The sequence below is a fragment of the Pseudophryne corroboree genome, chromosome 1, assembly GCF_028390025.1.
Source record: "Pseudophryne corroboree isolate aPseCor3 chromosome 1, aPseCor3.hap2, whole genome shotgun sequence".
Taxonomy (NCBI): Eukaryota; Metazoa; Chordata; class Amphibia; order Anura; family Myobatrachidae; genus Pseudophryne; species Pseudophryne corroboree.
Genome location: NC_086444.1, coordinates 948,136,829 through 948,161,742, shown reverse-complemented (window position 1 = coordinate 948,161,742; position 24,914 = coordinate 948,136,829). Strand labels below are relative to the sequence as shown.

General features: G+C 45.7%; 1 protein-coding gene across 1 annotated transcript in view; it reads left to right on the top strand.

Moving 5' to 3' along the window:
* Positions 1–1,157: 1,157 nt before the first annotated feature.
* The window catches only part of FREM3 (FRAS1 related extracellular matrix 3), a 141,835-nt gene continuing 118,078 nt past the window's right edge, over positions 1,158–24,914 (top strand). Inside the window, exons 1-2 of the mRNA XM_063920414.1 lie at positions 1,158–7,021; positions 7,407–7,496. Coding sequence (XP_063776484.1) covers positions 2,017–7,021; positions 7,407–7,496 — 5,095 coding nt within the window. The 5' untranslated portion in view covers positions 1,158–2,016. The remainder of the gene's footprint in view (positions 7,022–7,406; positions 7,497–24,914) is intronic.

Here is a 24,914-nt window from a genome sequence, read left to right as displayed (position 1 = left end):
TTCCCCAGGAACATCATAGGATGCCTACTGGTTATTCTCAGAATGTCATGTCAGCTGAAAGTGCAGACAGAAACTTGTAGTCCCACCACAACTATAGAGCAAGCCTTTGCCTGTCTCCTCTCTAAAGGTGATCCCTTTGTACTTTGTAGGTTCACGTACTTAAATGAGTTACAGGTTAATAGATCTGCAGTCAGAAGTCTACAATCATTAGATCGACACCAGAAGGTCGACAGTGAAAAGGTTGACATGGATAAAAAAAAGGTAAACTTAGTCATTAGGTTGAATTATGAAAGATCGATACAGGAAAAGGTAGACAGGTACAGATGGTCAACACAGGAAAAGAACGACACAACATTTTTTGCATTTTTTTGGGTGGCGTTTTCACCGTCTCAGCATGTGCTTGACCTGAAGCTTCATATATTTTTATCCTAGAAGGTGAAAGAGTGAAGAGCTTAGGAGAGGCATACATCTACATATTACTTACTGTACCCACTTTAGCCCACATCCTCTGCCGGCTGCTCTAGCCACACAACAAGGAGACTGAATACAATAAAAGCTTTCATATAGATGCTTTAAAAGTCAGAAGTATATTTAATAGGCATGTAGCTGTGTGAAGATGCTGTTTGATCTGAAGAGCTATTATTCTTTCATAACCAGACTCCTGTTCTAATCTCTTAGACAATCAAAGGAGCTTTTACAAATATCAGCTTCTTGTGAGTTTAAGCTACTAATTTATTATTAATGAAATGTGTATTATTTGCAGTGGTTTCAGATATAATATCCAGTCTGTCAGTTTCAGCTTGTTCATCTATGATTATACTTTTACCACATGTAAACTAAATGTAACACAATGTGTGTCAGCAGTTCTGTGCTAATACTGTAAGAAAACAACACTTTACATGTAATATGTATTCCTTATGTCCATTTAATGTTACATTTAACACTTTATGTATGATTTTATGCAGCAGTGTCCTCTAATGTAACAGAGTTACACACACACACACACACACAGGGATTGCTATCACATTACTCACAGCCAGGGCACAGGACAGAGTAAGGCACAGGAGTGGGAGGTCAGAGGGTTGCACATTATTGGTGGGAGCAGACTTGTAAAGGAGAAGTGGGAGAGAGGACATGGTACACATGCCACCCAGCCCCTCCCAGGTTTAATATTACCTGCAGCTCACCCTGTCCCACCTAGCACACTTAGGAGATGCTGAGTTCACAAGCACCAGCCCTGGTGTCCTGACATCACCTGCAGCTACAGCTGTTACAGCGTTCTACTATCCACGGGACAGCTCTTCTGCTGCAGTAGATACTTGCTATAGGTGCGCTGAGACTCTGCAGCCACTGGACTCTGAGACTCTGGAGCAATACAGTAGCTAGACTGGTACGCTGCATCCCATCACAGGACATTACGCTAATTAGGAGACTGCAGCCCTACACAAGGCAATAGCTAGACTGGTACTCTGCATCCCTGCACAGGGCATTACCCTAACTAGGACTCTGCATCCCTGCACAGGGCATTACCCTAACTAGGACTCTGCATCCCGCACAGGGCATTACCCTACCTAGGACGCTGCAGCCCTGCATGGAGCAATAGCTGGACTGGTACTCTACATCCCTGCCCTAACTAGAACTCTGCAGCCCTACACAGGGCAATACACATACAGGGTCTCTGCAGCCCCGCACAGGGCATTACCCTAACTAGGACTCTGCAGCCCTGCATGGAGCAATAGCTGGACTGGTACTCTACAACCCTGCACTGGGCAAAACCCTACCTAGGACGCTGCAGCCCTGCATGGAGCAATAGCTGGACTGGTACTCTACAACCCTGCACTGGGCAAAACCCTACCTAGGACGCTGCAGCCCTGCATGGAGCAATAGCTGGACTGGTACTCTACATCCCTGCACTAACTAGAACTCTGCAGCCCTACACAGGGCAATAACCATACAGGGTCTCTGCAGCCCCGCACAGGACGTTAGCCGGACTGGGACTCTGCACCGGGCAGGAAGATGGCCAGGTGGTCCGCGAACCATTGTAGTGACAGAGGAGTCCCGGCTCTCCCCTACTACATAGCGGCTGTAGTGGCTCTCCTCACCTGCGGCCTGGAGTCCAGATCGCTGAAGACAGATGACATTATCATCAGAAACCGGGGACTGCGGGTGCCCTTCGGCCGGTCCGTGTCTCTGGACCCGGTGTCGGAGCTGGTGATCCGAGTGCAGCCCGGAGACAGATGCGTGGTCAGCGTGCTGGGCAATGACCCTCTTTCCCAGAGACCGGGTTCCCTGACGCCCAAGAGGTTCCCCTGCGAGTTCGGGGCAGGAGAGGTGACCTACACCCACCTGGGCGCCCGGAGCCCTGCCCGGGACCGGGTGAGGCTGCAGCTGCGGTACGACTCCCCGGCAGAGACGCTGATCGTGCCCTGTGTGCTGGAGGTGGAGGTGCTGTTCCAGCAGCTGGAGATCGTCTCCCGCAACCTGCCGCTGCCGGTGCTGGAGCTGCACGGCCTCAGCGCCCCCATAGACAAGCAGGTGCTGGCCTTCTCCTACGACCCGGCCACGGAAACCTGCAGGGTCACTCCGCTGCCAAGCACCGGCGGGTCACCCAGGTACGGGCACCTGCTGAACGCCGCCCCTGGCCAAGGCGTGGACTGCCACAGCTTCACCCGCTCCGGTATCCGCTACCAGCACACGGCCCCACAGCCGTCCCCCAACCGGGACTACCTGCCCATGCTTGTGGAGGTGTCCGGGGGCAGCGGCGGCAGCAGCCGGCGGGAGCACTTCCAGCTGGCGGTCCGGATACAGGCGGGGGCAGAGAACAGCGCCCCCCGGCCCAGCTTCGTCTCTATGCTGATGATGGAGGTGGGACAGTTCGTGCTGACCGCCCTGACCCCGGAGATGCTAGCGGCGGAGGACGCGGAGTCCGAGCCCGGGGAGCTCATCTTCAACCTGACCAGCCCCCTGGCACCGGAGGCGGACGGCTACCTGCTCAGCACCGACGACCAGAACGTGCCCATCACCGCCTTCACCCAGCGGGACGTGTCGGAGCTGCGGATCGCCTATCAGCCGCCGACCAGCGAGTCCTGGCTGGAGCGGATCCTGCAGCTGGAGATGCAGGTGATAGATACGGACGGAGCCGCCTCCGACACCTTCGCCTTCATGATCGTGGTGAAGCCCATGAACACCCTGGCCCCGCTGGCCACACGCAACGCCGGCCTCTGGCTGCTGGAGGGACAGTCTAGACCGCTGTCAGGGCCGGGCTCCGGGATGGACAACCTGGTGATCAGCGACGAGGACAACCTGTCCGAGGTGCGAATGAGCGTGGTGGGCGGTCTCCGGCACGGGCAGCTGCTCCTGGCTGAGGGGGGCACTGGTGGGGCGGGCCTCACATTCACCCCCCAGCACCTGCACTCAGGCCTGGTGATCTACCAGCACGATGGCAGCGACACCTACAGTGACAACCTCATCCTCAGGATGGACGATGGCAGGCACAGGGTGGAGCTGCTCTACCCCATCACAGTGTCCTCTACAGACGACGAGCCCCCGGTCCTCAATGCCAACACCGGCCTTAGCATGGCAGAGAGGAGCCTGGCCCTCATCTCGCCCTTCATGCTCAGTGCTACAGACATTGACTCAGAAGATTCCACAATCCTCTTTGTGCTCCAGGAGCCGCTCAGTACATTGGGGCATGTTGTCCTCAGACAGACTGAGGAACCTGAGGAGGGTGAGGTATGGAAATATCTCCCTGATGGGGTGTATGAGAAGGGGGTAAGCCAGTGGTACCAAAAAGACATTGTGGATGGGAAACTCTATTACAAGCATGTGGGACAGCACAGTGCTGAGGTTACTTTAGACCAGGTGCTGTTCATGGTGCAGGATGACAATGATCCCCCCAACCAATCCGGACTACAGGTGTTCACTGTGCGGATAGAACCTGTAGATGACCTCAATCCTGAACTGTTCCAAGGGACAACTTTACATATGACTGTTAAAGAATACGAGGTAACTCTTTTTAAGAAGAAGCACCTACGGTACACAGATATGGACACAGACGATAGAAATCTCAAATACACTTTACACAGCCACCCCAGGGACACCGACCCCAATCATTCTGTTCTTACTGGCCATATTGTGCTTAGTGATCTTCAGGATGTTCAGGTGACCTCTTTTACTCAAGCCCAAATTAACCATCACAAGATTTCCTACAGGCCACCTGAAAAGGAACTGGGAATAGTCCCCAAAGTTTTACAGTTTAACTACACTGTGGAAGATGCTTCAGGGAACTCAATCAATGGAACTTTCACTATTTTCCTGCAACCTGTGGACAACAAACCACCTGAAATCATCAACACTGGGATCACTGTCCAAGAGAGGGGTTCTTTTGATTTTACCAAATCTGAGCTTGATGCCACAGATCCAGACACAGAAGCAGAAAACATTGTGTTCAGCTTATCACAAGCCCCATTACATGGTAATTTGCAGTATCGTGGTGAACCAGTCTCCCTAGGAAAATCGTTTGGGCTACTTGATATTGAACAAGAACATATATCCTATGCCCATAACGGGGATGAATCCACCTTTGACTCCTTTTCATTAGTGGTCAGTGATGGTGTGCATGAAGTTCCTATTACAACAAGAATACGTGTTAAGCCAGTGGATGATGAGGCACCCACGCTGATGCTTCCTGGTGGACTTTTGGGATCCTCCTTAGAGGTCCTGGAGAGAGGAGAAACAGAAATCACTACAAATGTCATCCAGGGCACTGACCCTGACACTGATGACCTAATTCTTACTTTTATTGTAGAAGAACCTCCCCAAAGAGGAGAAATATTGGTCAATGGTGTTCCAGCTGAAAGATTCTCTCAACAAGACCTCCTCAATGGTGATGTCATGTATGCACATACAGCAGGAGAGATAGGCCTTCACAGACAGCAAGACTTTTTTAACTTAACAATGTCAGATCTTTCTAATGAGTGGGTGATTGGAGGCAACAAAGTGAATGGCGTGAAGGTTCATGTAACCATTCTCCCAGTAGACAGCGAAGAACCCATTGCAAAATTGGGTGATCAATTCTCCGTATTAGAAGGTGGCAAAAATGTGATCATACCTGAAAACCTGGATGCTGAAGATGTTGATACATCAAAGGATGAAATATTATGTACTATTATTGTCCAACCTACATCAGGATATATAGAAAATATCTCCCCAGCCCCTGGTTCAGAAAAGTCCAGATCTGGAAATCCTATTAGTGCCTTTAGCATAAGAGATATCCATCTTGGCCATATATATTATGTTCAAAGTATCCACCAAGAAGTAGAGCCCATAGAAGACAGGTTCACTTTCCGTTGCTCAGATGGTGTCAGCTTTTCTCAGCCCCTCTTCTTTCCTATTGTCATAATCCCAATGAATGATGAGAAACCAGAAATATTTACTCGGGAGTTTATTGTTATGGAAGGAATGAGCCTTGTGATTGACACCCCCATTCTCAATGCTGCTGATGCAGATCAACCCCCAGATGAACTTCTCTTCATAATTACTAAGCCTCCTCAGCATGGCAGAGTAATGCTGCAGCAAAGTGCCTCTCCCATCTTTAACTTCACCTTGGAGGATATAAAAGAAAGTTCTAGTATCATTTATGAGCACGATGACTCTGAGACCAAGGAGGACAGTTTTAATATTCTCCTAACAGATGGAGATCACAGTGTGGAGAAAAAGATACTTGTAATGATCATTCCTGTAGATGATGAGACCCCAAGAATGACAATCAATGATGGACTAGAGATTGAAATTGGAGAAACAAAATTAATTACAAATAATGTCCTAAAAGCCACAGATTTAGATTCTGATGATAAATCTCTAATCTATATCATTCAATTTGGCCCAAATCAAGGACTCCTACAATACCTTGACCAAGGTGGCACAGTATTGAGTAACATCACAGTAGGAATGAATTTTACACAAGGTGACATTGACCAGGAACTCATCCAGTACACCCACATAGGTCAAGAAGGTATCCGTGATCTCATCAAATTTGACATCACAGATGGGATTAACCCATTTATTGACAGGTACTTTTACATTAGTATTGGCAGCATTGACAATGCCTTCCCAGATGTTATCATCAAAGGTGTCACGCTAAAAGAGGGAGGAAAAGTAACACTGACAACTGACCTTCTAAGCACAAGTGACATCAACAGTCCAGATGAGAATTTGAGATTTAGCATCACAAGGGCACCAAGTCGTGGTCATCTGGAGAGCACAGATCAGCCTGGGATCCCTATCACAACCTTCACTCAACTCCATCTGGCTGGGAACAAGGTCTATTACATTCACACCTCAGAAGATGAGATGAAGATGGACAGTTTTGAGTTTGAAGTGACAGATGGCTTCAATCCTCTGTTTCGCACTTTCAGAATTTCAATAACCGATGTGGACAATAAGAAACCAGTTCTTACAATTCAGGACCTGGTGGTAAACGAAGGAGAAAATAAACTCATCACTCCATTTGAACTGACTGCTGAGGATAGGGACACTCCTGATCACTTAGTGCGATTTACAATAACTCAGGTCCCAGTGCATGGGCAGATTTTGTTAAACAACAGCCGCCAAATAACTACCTTCACTAAGCAAGATCTAAATGATAATTTAATAAGTTATAGGCATGATGGGAGTGAGACTTCTGAAGATAGTTTCTCCTTTACTGTCACTGATGGAACACACACAGACTTTTACATATTCCCATACACCATGCTTGGAACAAGGAAACCGCAAATGATGAGGATTAGAATACATTCCTTGGATAATGGTGTTCCCCAAATTGCTGTTAACAAAGGGGCTGCAACATTAAGAAGTCTTTCCTCTGGACATCTTGGTTTTCTCATCACCAGTAAATCAATGAGAGCAGAGGATCGAGATAGCCCCAACAGAATGCTGAAATACAGAATCACAGATGGGCCAAAGCATGGGGCCATTGTCAATATGGCACGCGGCAATGACACTGTGAAGACCTTCACACAGGGTGAGTTCAATTGATGCCAGCCTAAATTGTTACTTATCTACAGTACTTGTAAACTTCTATATTGTTAGCTTAAATTAGGAAACACGCAAACAGAAAGGTCAGTTTGAAAAATTTTAGCACCTCTTTTAATATAGATACAGTATTTAATATAGTATATTAGAGAATGCTCGACACACAGTAATGTTTCCTTTTTATCAGTCATAAGACATTACTTAAATCATAACAGTAATGGAAGTATCGTTCTCCAAGCTTTTATACATATCCCTCAAAGTATATTTGCAAATTAATTCACTGTGATAGTGTAATGTATCCTTTTAATGTCATTATGTACGGTTGCTAAATGTACATCTCATACTGTACATACCTCTATTTTCCTTTCCAATAGCTGACATTGACGATCTGAAAGTCTGCTACGTTCTAAAGGACGGTGAGAATGTTACTAGTGACATCTTTCATTTCTCAGTAGAAGATAACGGTAAGTTCTTGGAATGCAATTCTGTTACTTTTAATTTATTGTCCTTGAAAAGTGCCTCTGATGTTTGTACAATGATATCCACAATGGTTGATGAAGAAAACTTAACATTTCATATCTTTAAAGATTGTAATTGATAAATTGCAGTGCTTAATGATATCATACAGAAAATTGTATTGTTGTTGCTGTTGTTGTTGTTGTTGTTGTTGTTGTTGTTATTATTACTACTATTTATTCTCATCGTGATCATTGATTTGTGAAGTGCCACAGTATTCCTCAGTGGGAAATATATACATAAAAAAGGGACATATATATGCAAAATCAGCGGGGTTTCCAATTGCCCAGAAAGCAGTCTCACCCACAGCCTGACCAGCAGCCACTACATGCAGTATAAAGGGCAGAATGGATCTTATTACCAAGTCTGGTGTGTGTGTGTGTGTGTGTGTGTGTGTGTGTGTGTGTGTGTGTGTGTGTGTGTGTGTGTGTGTGTGTGTGCGTGCGTGTGTCTGTGAATCTGCGTGCTCAACAGTGGTGCAAGTAAGAATTTTTTTCTTAAGGGGGGTACTCACGGAGCGATATTCTAAGCAATCTGACTAGATTGCTTAGAATATCGGCATGATCGCTCCGTGTGTAGCCCCCTCGGCGATAGCGATGCGCGGCCCCGCACATCGCTATCGCTGCTGCTAGATTGGCCTGCATGCAGGCCAATCTAGCGGGTCGCTCACTTCACCCGCTGGGTGAAATGAGCGGCCCCCCCGTCTCCCCCCGATTGCTCAGCACAGATCGCGCTGTGCTGAGCGGCAGGAGAGATGTGTGCTGAGCGGTTCGCTCAGCACACATCTCTCCTGCATCGGCCCGTGGGTACTGGGCTTTAGTGGTACTGATAGTAAAAAAAATGGGCGTGGTCACGTGTCATGTGGTCACACAAAACTAGGGAGTGGCTACATGGCAGTAGGTGGATGGCCACATTATGCCACACACCGTAGTGCCCCTTACACATTATGCAAACGCCGTAATGCCCATTACACATTATGCCACTCACCGTAATGCTTATTACACATTATGCCACACACCGTAATGCTTATTACACATTATGCCACACACCGTAATGCCTGTTACATATTATAGCACACACAGGGCCTAATTCATGCTGCATTCAGATCGCAAATGCTGGATCCTACCCGGTAAGAGAAACGTGTACTTACCGGGTGGGATCCGGCATTTGCGCTCCGTTGCTGGCTTCCGACCCGGCAATATACCGGGTCGGTTGCCATAGCAGCGGAGGGCGCAGCAGCAGCAGGGGCGGGGGTGGAGGCGGCGCTGGGAGATGAGCTCATCTCCTGCGCCGCCTCTCCCTATGCTGTGAATGGGAGCCGTGTCGCATCGGAACAGCTCCCATTCACACTGCGCCTGACCCGGTAATCAACCCGGTAATAACCCTTCTTTTTTACCGGGTTGAATTACCAGGTCAGGCGACCCGCTAATTCTAAAAAGGAGCTTTCACATCGCACACTGACCCGTTTCGACACGGCAATATGCCGCGTCGATACCGGGTTTTTAGTGCGATGTGAAAGGGGTATCAGATCTGATCGTAGATGTGCTAAATTTAGCACATCTATGATCAGTTTCACAGACATGCGTGGTGACGCCCAGCGCAGGGCTAGCCCACCCCGCATGTCTGTCCCCCCCCCATCCCCCACCCCGCACAGGTACAAAAGCATCGCACGGTGGTGATGCTTTTGTACCTGACGAGTAACTCCCTGCCAGCACAGATCCTACGTGCTGGCAGGCCGCTACTCGCCGCATCCTGACTCGCAGCGGCTGCGTGTGACATCACGCAGCTGCCGCGTTGTCAGGACCGCGCCCTGCCAACGGCGTTCTAACGCCATTGGCATGCCCCGCGACCCCATCTGCCTGTCAATCAGGCAGAGGCGATTGCAGCCCTGATATGCTGATAGCATCTCATTGGGCTCCCGGGGTGCGAACGCGCAGTGCGGCTGCTGCGCGTGTGCACTTCGCAAAGTAACTCAGACTGCGATCCCATTCTTTAAACTACTTCCTAGAGATAGTTACCCGAATTTAAAGGATCTAGGAATGAAAATTGCCTGCATGTTTGGCAGCACCTATATTGTGAAAAGGCATTTTCTGACTATATAAAGTCAAAATACAGACACTCCTACAACAAGTCTTAAGGTGGACATAGATGAGTTGTTGTCACAACATCCCATTAAAACTTGCAGTCTAAATTACCCCCATAGTTATGCCACTGACACCATTTTATGTCCCACACACAAAAATGCCCCTTACGAATTATGTCCGACAGTAAGGCTTCTATTTACTTGCTGCCAGCGGATCATGGCAAAAGATGCAGCTTTCTGCATCTTCTCCTGGTGGTGCCAGCATTCCCGTCACTTCTGCCGTGGCGTAATTATACATTTTGCACCCCCCCCCATGGAATTTAAATGCCGCTTACATGCATAATGCCGCCTGTAGTACCACTTACACGCATAATGCTCCCTACAGTGCTGCTTACACGCATAATGCCCCCCTGTAGTGCCGCTTACACACACAATGCCCTACTAGTGTCACTTACACACATAATGCCCTCTGCAGTGCTGCTTACACACATAATGCCCTACTAGTGTCACTTACACACATAATGCCCTCTGCAGTGCTGCTTACACACATAATGCCCTACTAGTGTCACTTACACACATAATGCCCCCTGCAGTGCTCCTTACACACATAATGTCTCTAGTAGGACTTACCACCCTACATGCTCAATGCCAGGGGTTTCTTGCTCATTGCCAGGTGTTGCATACTCATTGTCAGAGGTTTCTTGCTCGTTGCCAGGAGTTGCATGCTCTTTGCGGGCAGAGACCCTGTGCCCTGTGGTGCTGGTGGTGGGCTTATGGTACTTTGTACCACCACCATATTTCTTATTGGTACTCCGTACCACCCCGTACCACCCTATTTTCAGCAATGGTGCTCAATCATAACACTACAGAGAGAATCTGGTAAGTGGCTTACCAAGATCATTGGACCTGCATAAGTCTGAACTATTGTATTTCTTAAACTGCACGATGTTTGGGACAGACTATAGCTTGTTACATGCTAATTATGCACCCTTCATGGGCTACTGACATTAGCTCTAAAATCAAATATTTGAAAACCCCCTCCAGCAATTATGTGCATGCCCCTGACGTACATGGTAGACAAAATAAATGTAGACGTTGAAAACAAAAGGTTGCTTAAGGAGATATAACTTATTGGGGGCAGGGCCGTAACTAGGTGTGTGCCAGCGGTGCCTGGCACACAGCGCAGATGCATTGTGGGGGCAGTACCACTGGCAACACCATAGTTCTGTGCAGTAATATGTGTCTGTCTGCAGGGTAAAGCCAATGTCTGGAGAGAGAACCCTGTGCTCCTCTTCTCAGTTCCCTCTCCTTCCCTTAGAGTGAGCCTGGCCCTGAACACCCCCTCCCCCCCCCCCCCGGAAGGCGGTCACAGTGAGCCCCCCCGGGCAGCAATGCCTCATACCACCCCAGCAGCCGGCGCTTACAGTGTAGCGTCGCCCTGACATCCCTCCTCTCTCCCCCACCCCCCAACGGAGGTACACTGCCCAAAACCACTCCAGCAGCCGGCGCTTACAGTGTAGCGTGGCCGTGCCCCCCCGAACGGAAGTACAGTGAGCGTACATGGGCAGCAATGCCCAAACCCACCCCAGCAGCCAGTGCTTACAGTGTAGCGTGGCCCTGACATCCCCCCCCCGAATGGAGGTACTGTGAGCTTACGTGGGCAGCAATGTCCGATCCCAGCACCTGCCCTTACCATGCATCCTGAGCATCACCCCCTGGAGTTTACAGTTTATCCCGACAGAAGATGCGCCTGCTATGGGGCCTGGGCTGTTTCCGGGTACCATGACTCCAGCCGCTCCTCTGCACCCAGACACCTTTAGTGTCTGGACTCTAAGCCACCAGCTCTCCCCAGAGTTCACTGCTTCGTGCTGCAGAAAGCACACTGCCTGAGCCAGCAATCCCGGATCTCCACCCCAGTAGATGACTTGTGCCTGTCCTGCTGCCTACTCAGGACCGAGGTGAGGGGGACTCTGCCTGCCGTAATGTGTAAAAGGGGATGCTACCTGCTGTTATGTGTAAAAAGGGGGACTCTGCATGCCGTTATGTGTAAAAGGGGACTATGTCTTCTGTTATGAGTGAAAAGGGGACTCTGCCTGCCGTAATGTGTAAAAAGGGGACTCTACCTGCCGTAATGTGTAAAAAGTGGACTCTACTTGCCTTAATGTGTAAAAAGAGGGATTCTGCCTGCTGTTATGTATAAAAGGGGACTCTGCCTGCCATAATATGTAAAACGAGACTCTATTTGCCATATTGTGTAAAAGGGGAATCTTCCTGTCATAAAAGGGGACTCTGTCTGTCACAATGTGTAAAAGGGGACTCTACCTCCCGTACTGTGTAAAAGGGGAATATACCTGCCATAATATGTAAAAGGGAGCTCTAGCAGCCGTAATGTGTAAAAGGGGACTCTACCTGGTGTAATGTGTGATAGGGGCTCTACCTGGTGTAATGTATAAAGTGGCTTTACCTGGTGTAATGTGTGATAGGGGCTCTACCTGGCGTAATGTGTAAAAGTGGCTCTACCTGGTGTAATGTGTGTAAGTGGTGCTACTGTGCGGCGTGATTTGAATAATGGAGACTACTGTGCAGCGTAATATGAATCCCCATGAAGCCACACCCCTATATTTTTGTTGCGCACCGTAGGCATGCACTGACTCTATTTTAAATATAAGGGGGCGCTGATGCTGTTTTTTGCACACAGCGCTAAAATGTCTAGTTGCGGCACTGATTGGGGGAGACTTATCAAACCATCTAACATAAACAGTAGCAACCAATCGGATTCTAGTTACCTTTTCATAGAAAGTACTAGATAAAATTATAGCTAGAATTTAATTGGTTGCTATAGGCAACTTCACTTGTCCTTTTTTGAAGGATCGTTAAATATCCTCCAAAATCAAAAAATACTCTATAAATATTGCCTAATTCATCTGCCAATGGCCATGTATACTTTCACATACACAAATTGTTCTGTTGGTTATGTAACATTTTTATGCTTTAAAATCCACAAACCCATATAATGTTTATTTTACAGCAGGAGATAAACTGACACTATCTTTAAATAATATTTTTTATTTATTCCTAAATACAGTATGTGGATCTAGGTCGGGGCATAAGTATGTAGAAATATGCTGTAGGTTTGCTAAGTTGGAATACTGAAAGGAACTACAAGCAGAAAGTTTGCATCTGGAAATGATCTGACAGCCTGTGATCTGCTAAGTGTCCTTTACATCCTGCAATTAAACTGGAGTGGGAATTATTACAAAGGGTCATAAATGCACTAAATGCATTATTCCAGAGACAGGTTGGAACAAGTGCAGGGTCACAATTCTCATGTAGTAAATGGCATAAGTGAATCCAGTGCTCTGAACTGTGCTTTCTGTGTGAGTAACAAGTCAGGTGATGACAGATTGAGTTGAAAGTTCTTCAAAGCATTACGTCATAAGTTTGGGAATATTTGTATCTGTAGCTGTTGCTACATCTTTTGTCATAATCAAATAATTATATGCATTTTAAACTTTTAAACAGAGCAACTTGCAAAGTTTATAAATCTACCTGAAAAAAGTTTATAGAATGAAGAATACTAATTATATTTGACATTTACATGCAAAAGTCATTTTGTACTGGCTCAGTTATTCATTATTATTATTATTATTATTATTATTATTATTATTATTATTTTTATTATTATCATCTCAAAATCAGACCCTATATAAATAATTAATAATGCCTATATTTTGGGTAAATGAATGGGGAGTTCTGCTAGTACATGGAATAATGATTAAAGTTATGGTATACATACTGTACTAATGTTTGTGTCAATACCATAACACTATTAGTAATAGAACATTTTATATCTTTCGCGCTGCTTATTTGAATTAATTTCAAGTTCTATGAGCTTTGGGAAAAACCACTCTTATAAATGTTACTTCCATTTCCCAGACTGAAGCTATTCACACTACAGACAAGGTATTTCATTCACTAAACAAACAGTAGGAGGAACCTGAGACGTGAGAGGAAGAATGCACTACACATACTTGAATGGGAGCGCTGGTATCCCTGACTACAGAGCAGCTGGACATGTATTATCCTCTCAAGGTGCTCTATGCACCTTGTTTATTAGCCAATCATATCATCAGAGTGTTGTTCACAGCAGCAGGATAAGATCCTGTGGGTGATATATAAACTCATATGATTATAGTGGGGGACAGGGCTACATATGACAGGGGCAGTGTCCTGATATGAGTTGAGGTGTGACAGGGGCAGTGTCCTGATGTGAGGTGAGGAATGGTGACAAGAAAATACAGTAATCACGGATAATATAGTAGAAGGAACAGTGAGGCTCCTTTCACTTTCATTCATTAAGATTGTGGTGTCAAACACACTTCTATACAATCGACTTCATCCATTCGGGAGGCAATCCAATCTGCATCCAATCGGGAGGCAATCATGAAACCGAATGTCGGGATCCCAACGGCCACAATGCCGACGCCGAAATCAGACAGGCTTTTCTCCCTCTATGGGTGTCCACGCCACCCATAGAGAAAGAATATAACCTGCGGCGAGCCCCACAATGGGCTTTCTAGCGCTCGCCCCGCTGCTGGCATACTGGTGGCCGAGATCCCGCTGTCAGGATCATGACAGACGGGATCCCAGTCGCCAGTAAAACATATGTATTCCCATCCATTCAACTTGTAGAAGCCAGTAATCAATCTGCAACATTGTTCAGGATGTTATTAGCGGCCTTTGGCCAAAACATTCTATGGGGGAGATTCAAATGTTTGAAAAGTCAGTTGGAAGTCTGTTTTTCCTATCTAATATACAGGAAAAAACAGACACCCAACCGACTTTTCAAACATTTGAATTCCACCCTCTAACTGAAAGTAAAGAGTAAGTTAACTCCCAAACTGGCTGTCCGTATAGAATGTAGAGATGCAAATATTAAACAAAAATGGTAACTACAGTAGGTTAAATTTTATTGATGTAAGATTCCTACTCATCATTTTTGTGACGTGTAATCCATAGACTTGTTTTTGCGAGAGCATTTCCATGCCAATGCAGTCATTGCAGTTTGCACCCGAGTCGCACATTTTTGTTCTGAGCCCTATGGGGCTGCAAGCAGAAATTCACAAATAACTGCACATATTCCCGGCCGTGAGTATTGTGGTTACTTAAATTGTCCCCTATATACCTGAATTTATAATTTGCAAAATCTGGGTTTGTAAACACCTAGGAGTATATTTAATAAAGTGCAGGTTTTTAGAAGTGGAGATGTTGCCCAGAGCAACCATTCAGATGCTACCTATTATATTGTAAAAGGTGCTAGATAAATGTTAAGTAGAATCTGATTGGTTGCTATGGGCAGCATCCCCCCTTCTAAGAACCCACACTTTAGTAAAAATACCCCATATTATTCACTTAGCAGAACTTCCCTGTGATATGAAGTAAACAATTTAACATCACCTGGGGGCCTCACCTATTGATGGGAGTTTACAGAACCTTTGCCCTCCTGACATTTGCAGCTGCCCTGCCCTGGAGTGTTTTTTCTCCCTAAATTGTTTATCTGTGCCATCTATACTGTCCTTTCCGGAATCCTGTAGAATAGTCCCAACTTTTTTTGTCATTAATCCTATTTTCATTTTTTTTTTTTTTACTCATACATAATAAAAAGTTATGAAAAATCAGCCAGAAATTCCGAAGATTAGACTGACGTAATAGCAGTTGAGAATGTATGATAGAGTGACCTGGGCGCCCCCTTTCAGTGGCTGGGTGCAGATGTAATTACTGATGATTCACTTTTTTAACCAGTATAATCAGTAAATATCTCAAAGTGAATGTCATCCAATTATATAAAACATGACAATAAATGTAATACAATAAGATAAAACAAACATGCATAAAATATTTCTAAGGACATTTTATGCATGTTTGTTTTATCTTATTGTATTAGATTTATTGTCATTTTTTATATAATTGGATGACATTCATTTTGAGATATTTACTGATTATACTGGTTAAAAAAGTGAATCATCAGTAATTACATATGCAGCCAGCCACTGAAAGGGGGCGCCCAGGTCACTCTATCATACATTCTCATATCTGTTTCATTTGGGGGTAAGGGAAACCCCTCAGTGTGTCCAAGGCAGCACCAAAAAACTTTCAGCGCCCAACAAGTTACTCCAAATTCCATATTTGTAATAGCAGTTGAGTCTGGGAAATTCTTGCTGTTGCATTGATCCCAGCTATTTATCATGGTGAGAAAAAATATCACCATGCCAGTATTTGTAGATGCATGCATGCCACACATGGACTTTCTGTTACACTAATGTGAAAAAAGTTTCAAAATAGAGAAAATTATCTAAATTAAATATAAAATATTTTAAAATTCTCTAGTTTATTCGCCACATATTTAGATTATTAGACAGGTTTTGGGTGGAACAGATGCCACCATTATGGTTATTAAATTCACATGGGGAAACCTCCTCTAGAGCAAAGAAAAGCGTACCACAGGCTGGGTTATCACTGGCAGTAACTGTTTGATATATATAAGAAAATAAAAAAAGAAAGAAAAAAAGGAAACAATAGTTGCAACTTCTTACTACCACACTGATTAACGATATTATATCTATCTCAGAGATAGAATAAAGGAGCAGTATGCAATATATAAATATTAATAAGAACAAAGCTCTCACTGGATTTAATTAAATAATAGACAAACACTGGCGTCCCAGTGCGTCTTTATATAATATTGGTCTTCAAAATATTAGTTGTAATAAATGTGCCGTAATAATTACCACCGTGCTGGTTCCTGAGAATTAGTGCAGGGTCCTGTATAATTGCACGTGGTGAATATGATGTAATATTGCCACTTTTCAATAAGTGTGGAGCAGTCCCATTGATGTTATTAGGATTGCTGGTATGAAAAGCCGTCAGTCACATGCAAGGTGTTTAAATGAGGATCCTCACAGCGGAGGACGTGATCCGTATGACTGGCGGGATAGCTGCGGCCAGCCGGCACTGTCTCACCTCTCCTCACGGCGGAGGACCGTGACAGTCTCGTTCACGGAGATGTTTCCCAGAGACAGTGATGTAGATATTTGCAGCAATCTTACCGCACTGTGTGGGGCAAGCTGAGTATGATTTGACGGCTGTAGTTTGAATATCAGTGAAATACGGCACCAATATGCTGGAGACCAAGTCCGTGCTGTATAGTATTCCTTCAGGAGAGCTTTGTATCGGAGAAAGGGGCGTCAACGCGTTTCGTCTCCTAGCAACCGGAGACTTCCTCTTATTTAAATTGTTTTTATGTATCTATCGTGTTTTAACTGTGTATACATTCTGTGATAAAAGTATCTGCTTTTTAAATTGAATTGCATTGAGTCAATTATTCACCCTGCTAGACTGCACCTAATCAATTAATTAATTGACCATATACTCCAGACCCTCCAACATGACCCGCCCCACTAGGTACAAAATGCTCTGTTTCTGGACTTCCCTCTTAATTTATGATTTCCATCACCTGTGTTGAACTAGTTAAATGATAAGAAAGCTGTTTCTTCACAGGTGATGGCAATAATAAATTAAGAGGGAAGTCCAGAAACAGAGCATTTTGTACCTAGTGGGGTGGGTCATGTTGGAGGGTATGATATTCTCTACTGGTTAACAACAGCAATATACTGTAGAGAATGCAGCATAGTCCTGTGCAGTATAAAGCCTCTGTGATAGCTAGCCACACCCCAAATGGATGCTGGCCACACCACAGCATTCCCCCAGTCCGACACTGTATACAGTAGTTCTTTATCCCTTGACGGGAAAATACATAGGGCCGGATGTAGCATACCCTCCAACTGTACCTTTTTAGCATGTACAGTACCTTTTTTTTATGGTCTGTACCGATTTTTGGCGCTCCAAACTCCAATTGAAAGTATAGGGAAAGGCCACGCCCCTTTTTTAAATTTGTACCGATTTTTATGTGTAAAATGTTGGAGGGTATGATGTAATGAGTTCCCAGCCGAATTCAGACTTTGTTTAATTGGCAATTATTTACAAGGCATGTTTTTTCTTTGTAAATGATTGCCAGTTTTAAAAACGTCAGAGTTCGGCCGGGAACCCGCATCACCGGCCAACTTGGATGTCAATACATCTGGCCCATTGTATCTACCAGTAGGGTATTTTATCACCACATAAGAGAACTAAGAACAAATTGGATTTGTGAAATACATGTAATTCTGCTGAGTGTAGCAAAAGTACATGAAAACCATGTCATACAGATGGATCCACGGTTATTTTGACTACTTTTCTGCGCCTAGGCACAACATGACTTATTAGCATAAACCCTTTATCTATTGTTCTCAGCTGCAATACAATACAGAGATCAATCCAGCAGGGGATTAAAGGGGGGTACACACGAAGAGATCCGTGCTTAAAATCTAAGCAATCTTGCTAGATTGCTTAGATTTTAAGCACGGATTTGCCGTGTGTATGCCCTCCAGCGATAGCGATGCGCGGCCCTGCGCATCGCTATCGCCGATGCTAGATTGAGCCTGCATGCAGGCTCAATCTAGCGGGTCGCTCACTTCACCGTTGTGTGAAGTGAGCGGCCCCCCGTCGGCTTTCCATCGCGCTGTGCTGAGCGGGGTGAGAGATGTGTGCTGAGCGGTCTGTGTTAAGATCGCTCAGCACACATCTCTCCCGTGAGTACCCCCCTAAAGTCCGACTGGCCAGTCTCAGTTAATCCTATTAAAGGTCAAGATAAATGTGGACCCATCTGTATGTGCATTACATTTGGGATTCTGTGCACATTCAGCGGGGCTCTATCATTGAATTATTGCACACAAAGCAAAGGAAAAGTGCAACAAAAATACTTGACTCTATTCATTGCATACTGTACATGAGAATGTGGTAACACGGACATAACTGATCTGAAAATTTGTTAGACTTTGTTTCGTGCACTGCAAAACAAAAATGCAAACAGGTTACCTTTAGTCAGAAATAAAGTTCTGTAAGATTTACTTATATATAGGCTATATTATCCCTTTTAAACCAGGACACTCATGAATTAGACATGTTCTGTGGCTGGTTGACTTTAAGCCTGCAATTCACCTGGCTTTAATCAGCAACAGAACCTGTGTAATACGTACAGTAATTGGGACTTTTACTAGAGATGAGCGCCTGAAATTTTTCGGGTTTTGGTTTTGGGTTCGGTTCCGCGGCCGTGTTTTGGGTTCGAACGCGTTTTGGCAAAACCTCACCGAATTATTTTTGTCGGATTCGGGTGTGTTTTGGATTCGGGTGTTTTTTTCCAAAAACACTAAAAAACAGCTTAAATCATAGAATTTGGGGGTCATTTTGATCCCAAAGTATTATTAACCTCAAAAACCATAATTTACACTCATTTTCAGTCTATTCTGAATACCTCACACCTCACAATATTATTTTTAGTCCTAAAATTTGCACCGAGGTCGCTGTGTGAGTAAGATAAGCGACCCTAGTGGCCGACACAAACACCGGGCCCATCTAGGAGTGGCACTGCAGTGTCACGCAGGATGTCCCTTCCAAAAAACCCTCCCCAAACAGCACATGACGCAAAGAAAAAAAGAGGCGCAATGAGGTAGCTGTGTGAGTAAGATTAGCGACCCTAGTGGCCGACACAAACACCGGGCCCATCTAGGAGTGGCACTGCAGTGTCACGCAGGATGGCCCTTCCAAAAAACCCTCCCCAAACAGCACATGACGCAAAGAAAAAAAGAGGCGCAATGAGGTAGCTGACTGTGTGAGTAAGATTAGCGACCCTAGTGGCCGACACAAACACCGGGCACATCTAGGAGTGGCACTGCAGTGTCACGCAGGATGTCCCTTCCAAAAAACCCTCCCCAAACAGCACATGACGCAAAGAAAAAAAGAGGCGCAATGAGGTAGCTGTGTGAGTAAGATTAGCGACCCTAGTGGCCGACACAAACACCGGGCCCATCTAGGAGTGGCACTGCAGTGTCACGCAGGATGTCCCTTCCAAAAAACCCTCCCCAATCAGCACATGATGCAAAGAAAAAGAAAAGAAAAAAGAGGTGCAAGATGGAATTATCCTTGGGCCCTCCCACCCACCCTTATGTTGTATAAACAAAACAGGACATGCACACTTTAACCAACCCATCATTTCAGTGACAGGGTCTGCCACACGACTGTGACTGATATGACGGGTTGGTTTGGACCCCCCCCCAAAAAAGAAGCAATTAATCTCTCCTTGCACAAACTGGCTCTACAGAGGCAAGATGTCCACCTCATCTTCACCCTCCGATATATCACCGTGTACATCCCCCTCCTCACAGATTATCAATTCGTCCCCACTGGAATCCACCATCTCAGCTCCCTGTGTACTTTGTGGAGGCAATTGCTGCTGGTCAATGTCTCCGCGGAGGAATTGATTATAATTCATTTTAATGAACATCATCTTCTCCACATTTTCTGGATGTAACCTCGTACGCCGATTGCTGACAAGGTGAGCGGCGGCACTAAACACTCTTTCGGAGTACACACTTGTGGGAGGGCAACTTAGGTAGAATAAAGCCAGTTTGTGCAAGGGCCTCCAAATTGCCTCTTTTTCCTGCCAGTATAAGTACGGACTGTGTGACGTGCCTACTTGGATGCGGTCACTCATATAATCCTCCACCATTCTATCAATGTTGAGAGAATCATATGCAGTGACAGTAGACGACATGTCCGTAATCGTTGTCAGGTCCTTCAGTCCGGACCAGATGTCAGCATCAGCAGTCGCTCCAGACTGCCCTGCATCACCGCCAGCGGGTGGGCTCGGAATTCTGAGCCTTTTCCTCGCACCCCCAGTTGCGGGAGAATGTGAAGGAGGAGATGTTGACAGGTCGCGTTCCGCTTGACTTGACAATTTTGTCACCAGCAGGTCTTTGCACCCCAGCAGACTTGTGTCTGCCGGAAAGAGAGATCCAAGGTAGGCTTTAAATCTAGGATCGAGCACGGTGGCCAAAATGTAGTGCTCTGATTTCAACAGATTGACCACCCGTGAATCCTTGTTAAGCGAATTAAGGGCTGCATCCACAAGTCCCACATGCCTAGCGGAATCGCTCCGTGTTAGCTCCTTCTTCAATGCCTCCAGCTTCTTCTGCAAAAGCCTGATGAGGGGAATGACCTGACTCAGGCTGGCAGTGTCTGAACTGACTTCACGTGTGGCAAGTTCAAAGGGCATCAGAACCTTGCACAACGTTGAAATCATTCTCCACTGCACTTGAGACAGGTGCATTCCATCTCCTATATCGTGCTCAATTGTATAGGCTTGAATGGCCTTTTGCTGCTCCTCCAACCTCTGAAGCATATAGAGGGTTGAATTCCACCTCGTTACCACTTCTTGCTTCAGATGATGGCAGGGCAGGTTCAGTAGTTTTTGGTGGTGCTCCAGTCTTCTGTACGTGGTGCCTGTACGCCGAAAGTGTCCCGCAATTTTTCTGGCCACCGACAGCATCTCTTGCACGCCCCTGTCGTTTTTTAAAAAATTCTGCACCACCAAATTCAAGGTATGTGCAAAACATGGGACGTGCTGGAATTTGCCCATATTTAATGCACACACAATATTGCTGGCGTTGTCCGATGCCACAAATCCACAGGAGAGTCCAATTGGGGTAAGCCATTCCGCGATGATCTTCCTCAGTTGCCGTAAGAGGTTTTCAGCTGTGTGCGTATTCTGGAAAGCGGTGATACAAAGCGTAGCCTGCCTAGGAAAGAGTTGGCGTTTGCGAGATGCTGCTACTGGTGCCGCCGCTGCTGTTCTTGCGGCGGGAGTCCATACATCTACCCAGTGGGCTGTCACAGTCATATAGTCCTGACCCTGCCCTGCTCCACTTGTCCACATGTCCGTGGTTAAGTGGACATTGGGTACAACTGCATTTTTTAGGACACTGGTGAGTCTTTTTCTGACGTCCGTGTACATTCTCGGTATCGCCTGCCTAGAGAAGTGGAACCTAGATGGTATTTGGTAACGGGGGCACACTGCCTCAATAAATTGTCTAGTTCCCTGTGAACTAACGGCGGATACCGGACGCACGTCTAACACCAACATAGTTGTCAAGGACTCAGTTATCCGCTTTGCAGTAGGATGACTGCTGTGATATTTCATCTTCCTCGCAAAGGACTGTTGAACAGTCAATTGCTTACTGGAAGTAGTACAAGTGGGCTTACGACTTCCCCTCTGGGATGACCATCGACTCCCAGCGGCAACAACAGCAGCGCCAGCAGCAGTAGGCGTTACACGCAAGGATGCATCGGAGGAATCCCAGGCAGGAGAGGACTCGTCAGACTTGCCAGTGACATGGCCTGCAGGACTATTGGCATTCCTGGGGAAGGAGGAAATTGACACTGAGGGAGTTGGTGGGGTGGTTTGCGTGAGCTTGGTTACAAGAGGAAGGGATTTACTGGTCAGTGGACTGCTTCCGCTGTCACCCAAAGTTTTTGAACTTGTCACTGACTTATTATGAATGCGCTGCAGGTGACGTATAAGGGAGGATGTTCCGAGGTGGTTAACGTCCTTACCCCTACTTATTACAGCTTGACAAAGGGAACACACGGCTTGACACCTGTTGTCCGCATTTCTGGTGAAATACCTCCACACCGAAGAGCTGATTTTTTTGGTATTTTCACCTGGCATGTCAACGGCCATATTCCTCCCACGGACAACAGGTGTCTCCCCGGGTGCCTGACTTAAACAAACCACCTCACCATCAGAATCCTCCTGGTCAATTTCCTCCCCAGCGCCAGCAACACCCATATCCTCCTCATCCTGGTGTACTTCAACACTGACATCTTCAATCTGACTATCAGGAACTGGACTGCGGGTGCTCCTTCCAGCACTTGCAGGGGGCATGCAAATAGTGGAAGGCGCATGCTCTTCACGTCCAGTGTTGGGAAGGTCAGGCATCGCAAACGACACAATTGGACTCTCCTTGTGGATTTGGGATTTCAAAGAACGCACAGTTCTTTGCGGTGCTTTTGCCAGCTTGAGTCTTTTCAGTTTTCTAGCGAGAGGCTGAGTGCTTCCATCCTCATGTGAAGCTGAACCACTAGCCATGAACATAGGCCAGGGCCTCAGCCGTTCCTTGCCACTCCGTGTGGTAAATGGCATATTGGCAAGTTTACGCTTCTCCTCCGACAATTTTATTTTAGGTTTTGGAGTCCTTTTTTTTCTGATATTTGGTGTTTTGGATTTGACATGCTCTGTACTATGACATTGGGCATCGGCCTTGGCAGACGACGTTGCTGGCATTTCATCGTCTCGGCCATGACTAGTGGCAGCAGCTTCAGCACGAGGTGGAAGTGGATCTTGATCTTTCCCTAATTTTGGAACCTCAACTTTTTTGTTCTCCATATTTTATAGGCAGAACTAAAAGGCACCTCAGGTAAACAATGGAGATGGATGGATTGGATACTAGTATACAATTATGGACGGACTGCCACGGTTAGGTGGTATAAAAAAACCACGGTTAGGTGGTATATAATACAATTATGGATGGACGGACTGCCTGCCGAGTGCCGACACAGAGGTAGCCACAGCCGTGAACTACCGCACTGTACACTGGTTGATAAAGAGATAGTAGTATACTCGTAACAACTAGTATGACGACGGTATAAAGAATGAAAAAAAAAACACGGTTAGGTGGTATATATTATAATACAATTATGGTTGGACGGACTGCCTGCCGAGTGCCGACACAGAGGTAGCCACAGCCGTGAACTACCGCACTGTACACTGGTTGATAAAGAGATAGTAGTATACTCGTAACAACTAGTATGACTGACTATGACGGTATAAAGAATGAAAAAAAAACCACGGTTAGGTGGTATATATTATAATACAATTATGGATGGACGGACTGCCTGCCGACTGCCGACACAGAGGTAGCCACAGCCGTGAACTACCGCACTGTACACTGGTTGATAAAGAGATAGTAGTATACTCGTAACAACTAGTATGACGACGGTATAAAGAATGAAAAAAAAACCACGGTTAGGTGGTATATATTATAATAATACAATTATGGATGGACGGACTGCCTGCCGAGTTCCGACACAGAGGTAGCCACAGCCGTGAACTACCGCACTGTACACTGGTTGATAAAGAGATAGTAGTATACTCGTAACAACTAGTATGACTGACTATGACGGTATAAAGAATGAAAAAAAAACCACGGTTAGGTGGTATATATTGTAATACAATTATGGATGGACGGACTGCCTGCCGAGTTCCGACACAGAGGTAGCCACAGCCGTGAACTACCGCACTGTACACTGGTTGATAAAGAGATAGTAGTATACTCGTAACAACTAGTATGACGACGGTATAAAGAATGAAAAAAAAACCACGGTTAGGTGGTATATATTATAATACAATTATGGTTGGACGGACTGCCTGCCGAGTGCCGACACAGAGGTAGCCACAGCCGTGAACTACCGCACTGTACACTGGTTGATAAAGAGATAGTAGTATACTCGTAACAACTAGTATGACTGACTATGACGGTATAAAGAATGAAAAAAAAACCACGGTTAGGTGGTATATATTATAATACAATTATGGATGGACGGACTGCCTGCCGACTGCCGACACAGAGGTAGCCACAGCCGTGAACTACCGCACTGTACACTGGTTGATAAAGAGATAGTAGTATACTCGTAACAACTAGTATGACACTATGACGGTATAAAGAATGAAAAAAAAACCACGGTTAGGTGGTATATATTATAATAATACAATTATGGATGGACGGACTGCCTGCCGAGTTCCGACACAGAGGTAGCCACAGCCGTGAACTACCGCACTGTACACTGGTTGATAAAGAGATAGTAGTATACTCGTAACAACTAGTATGACACTATGACGGTATAAAGAATGAAAAAAAAACCACGGTTAGGTGGTATATATTATAATACAATTATGGATGGACGGACTGCCTGCCGACTGCCGACACAGAGGTAGCCACAGCCGTGAACTACCGCACTGTACACTGGTTGATAAAGAGATAGTAGTATACTCGTAACAACTAGTATGACACTATGACGGTATAAAGAATGAAAAAAAAAACACGGTTAGGTGGTATATATTATAATACAATTATGGATGGACGGACTGCCTGCCGAGTGCCGACACAGAGGTAGCCACAGCCGTGAACTACCGCACTGTACACTGGTTGATAAAGAGATAGTAGTATACTCGTAACAACTAGTATGACTGACTATGACGGTATAAAGAATGAAAAAAAAACCACGGTTAGGT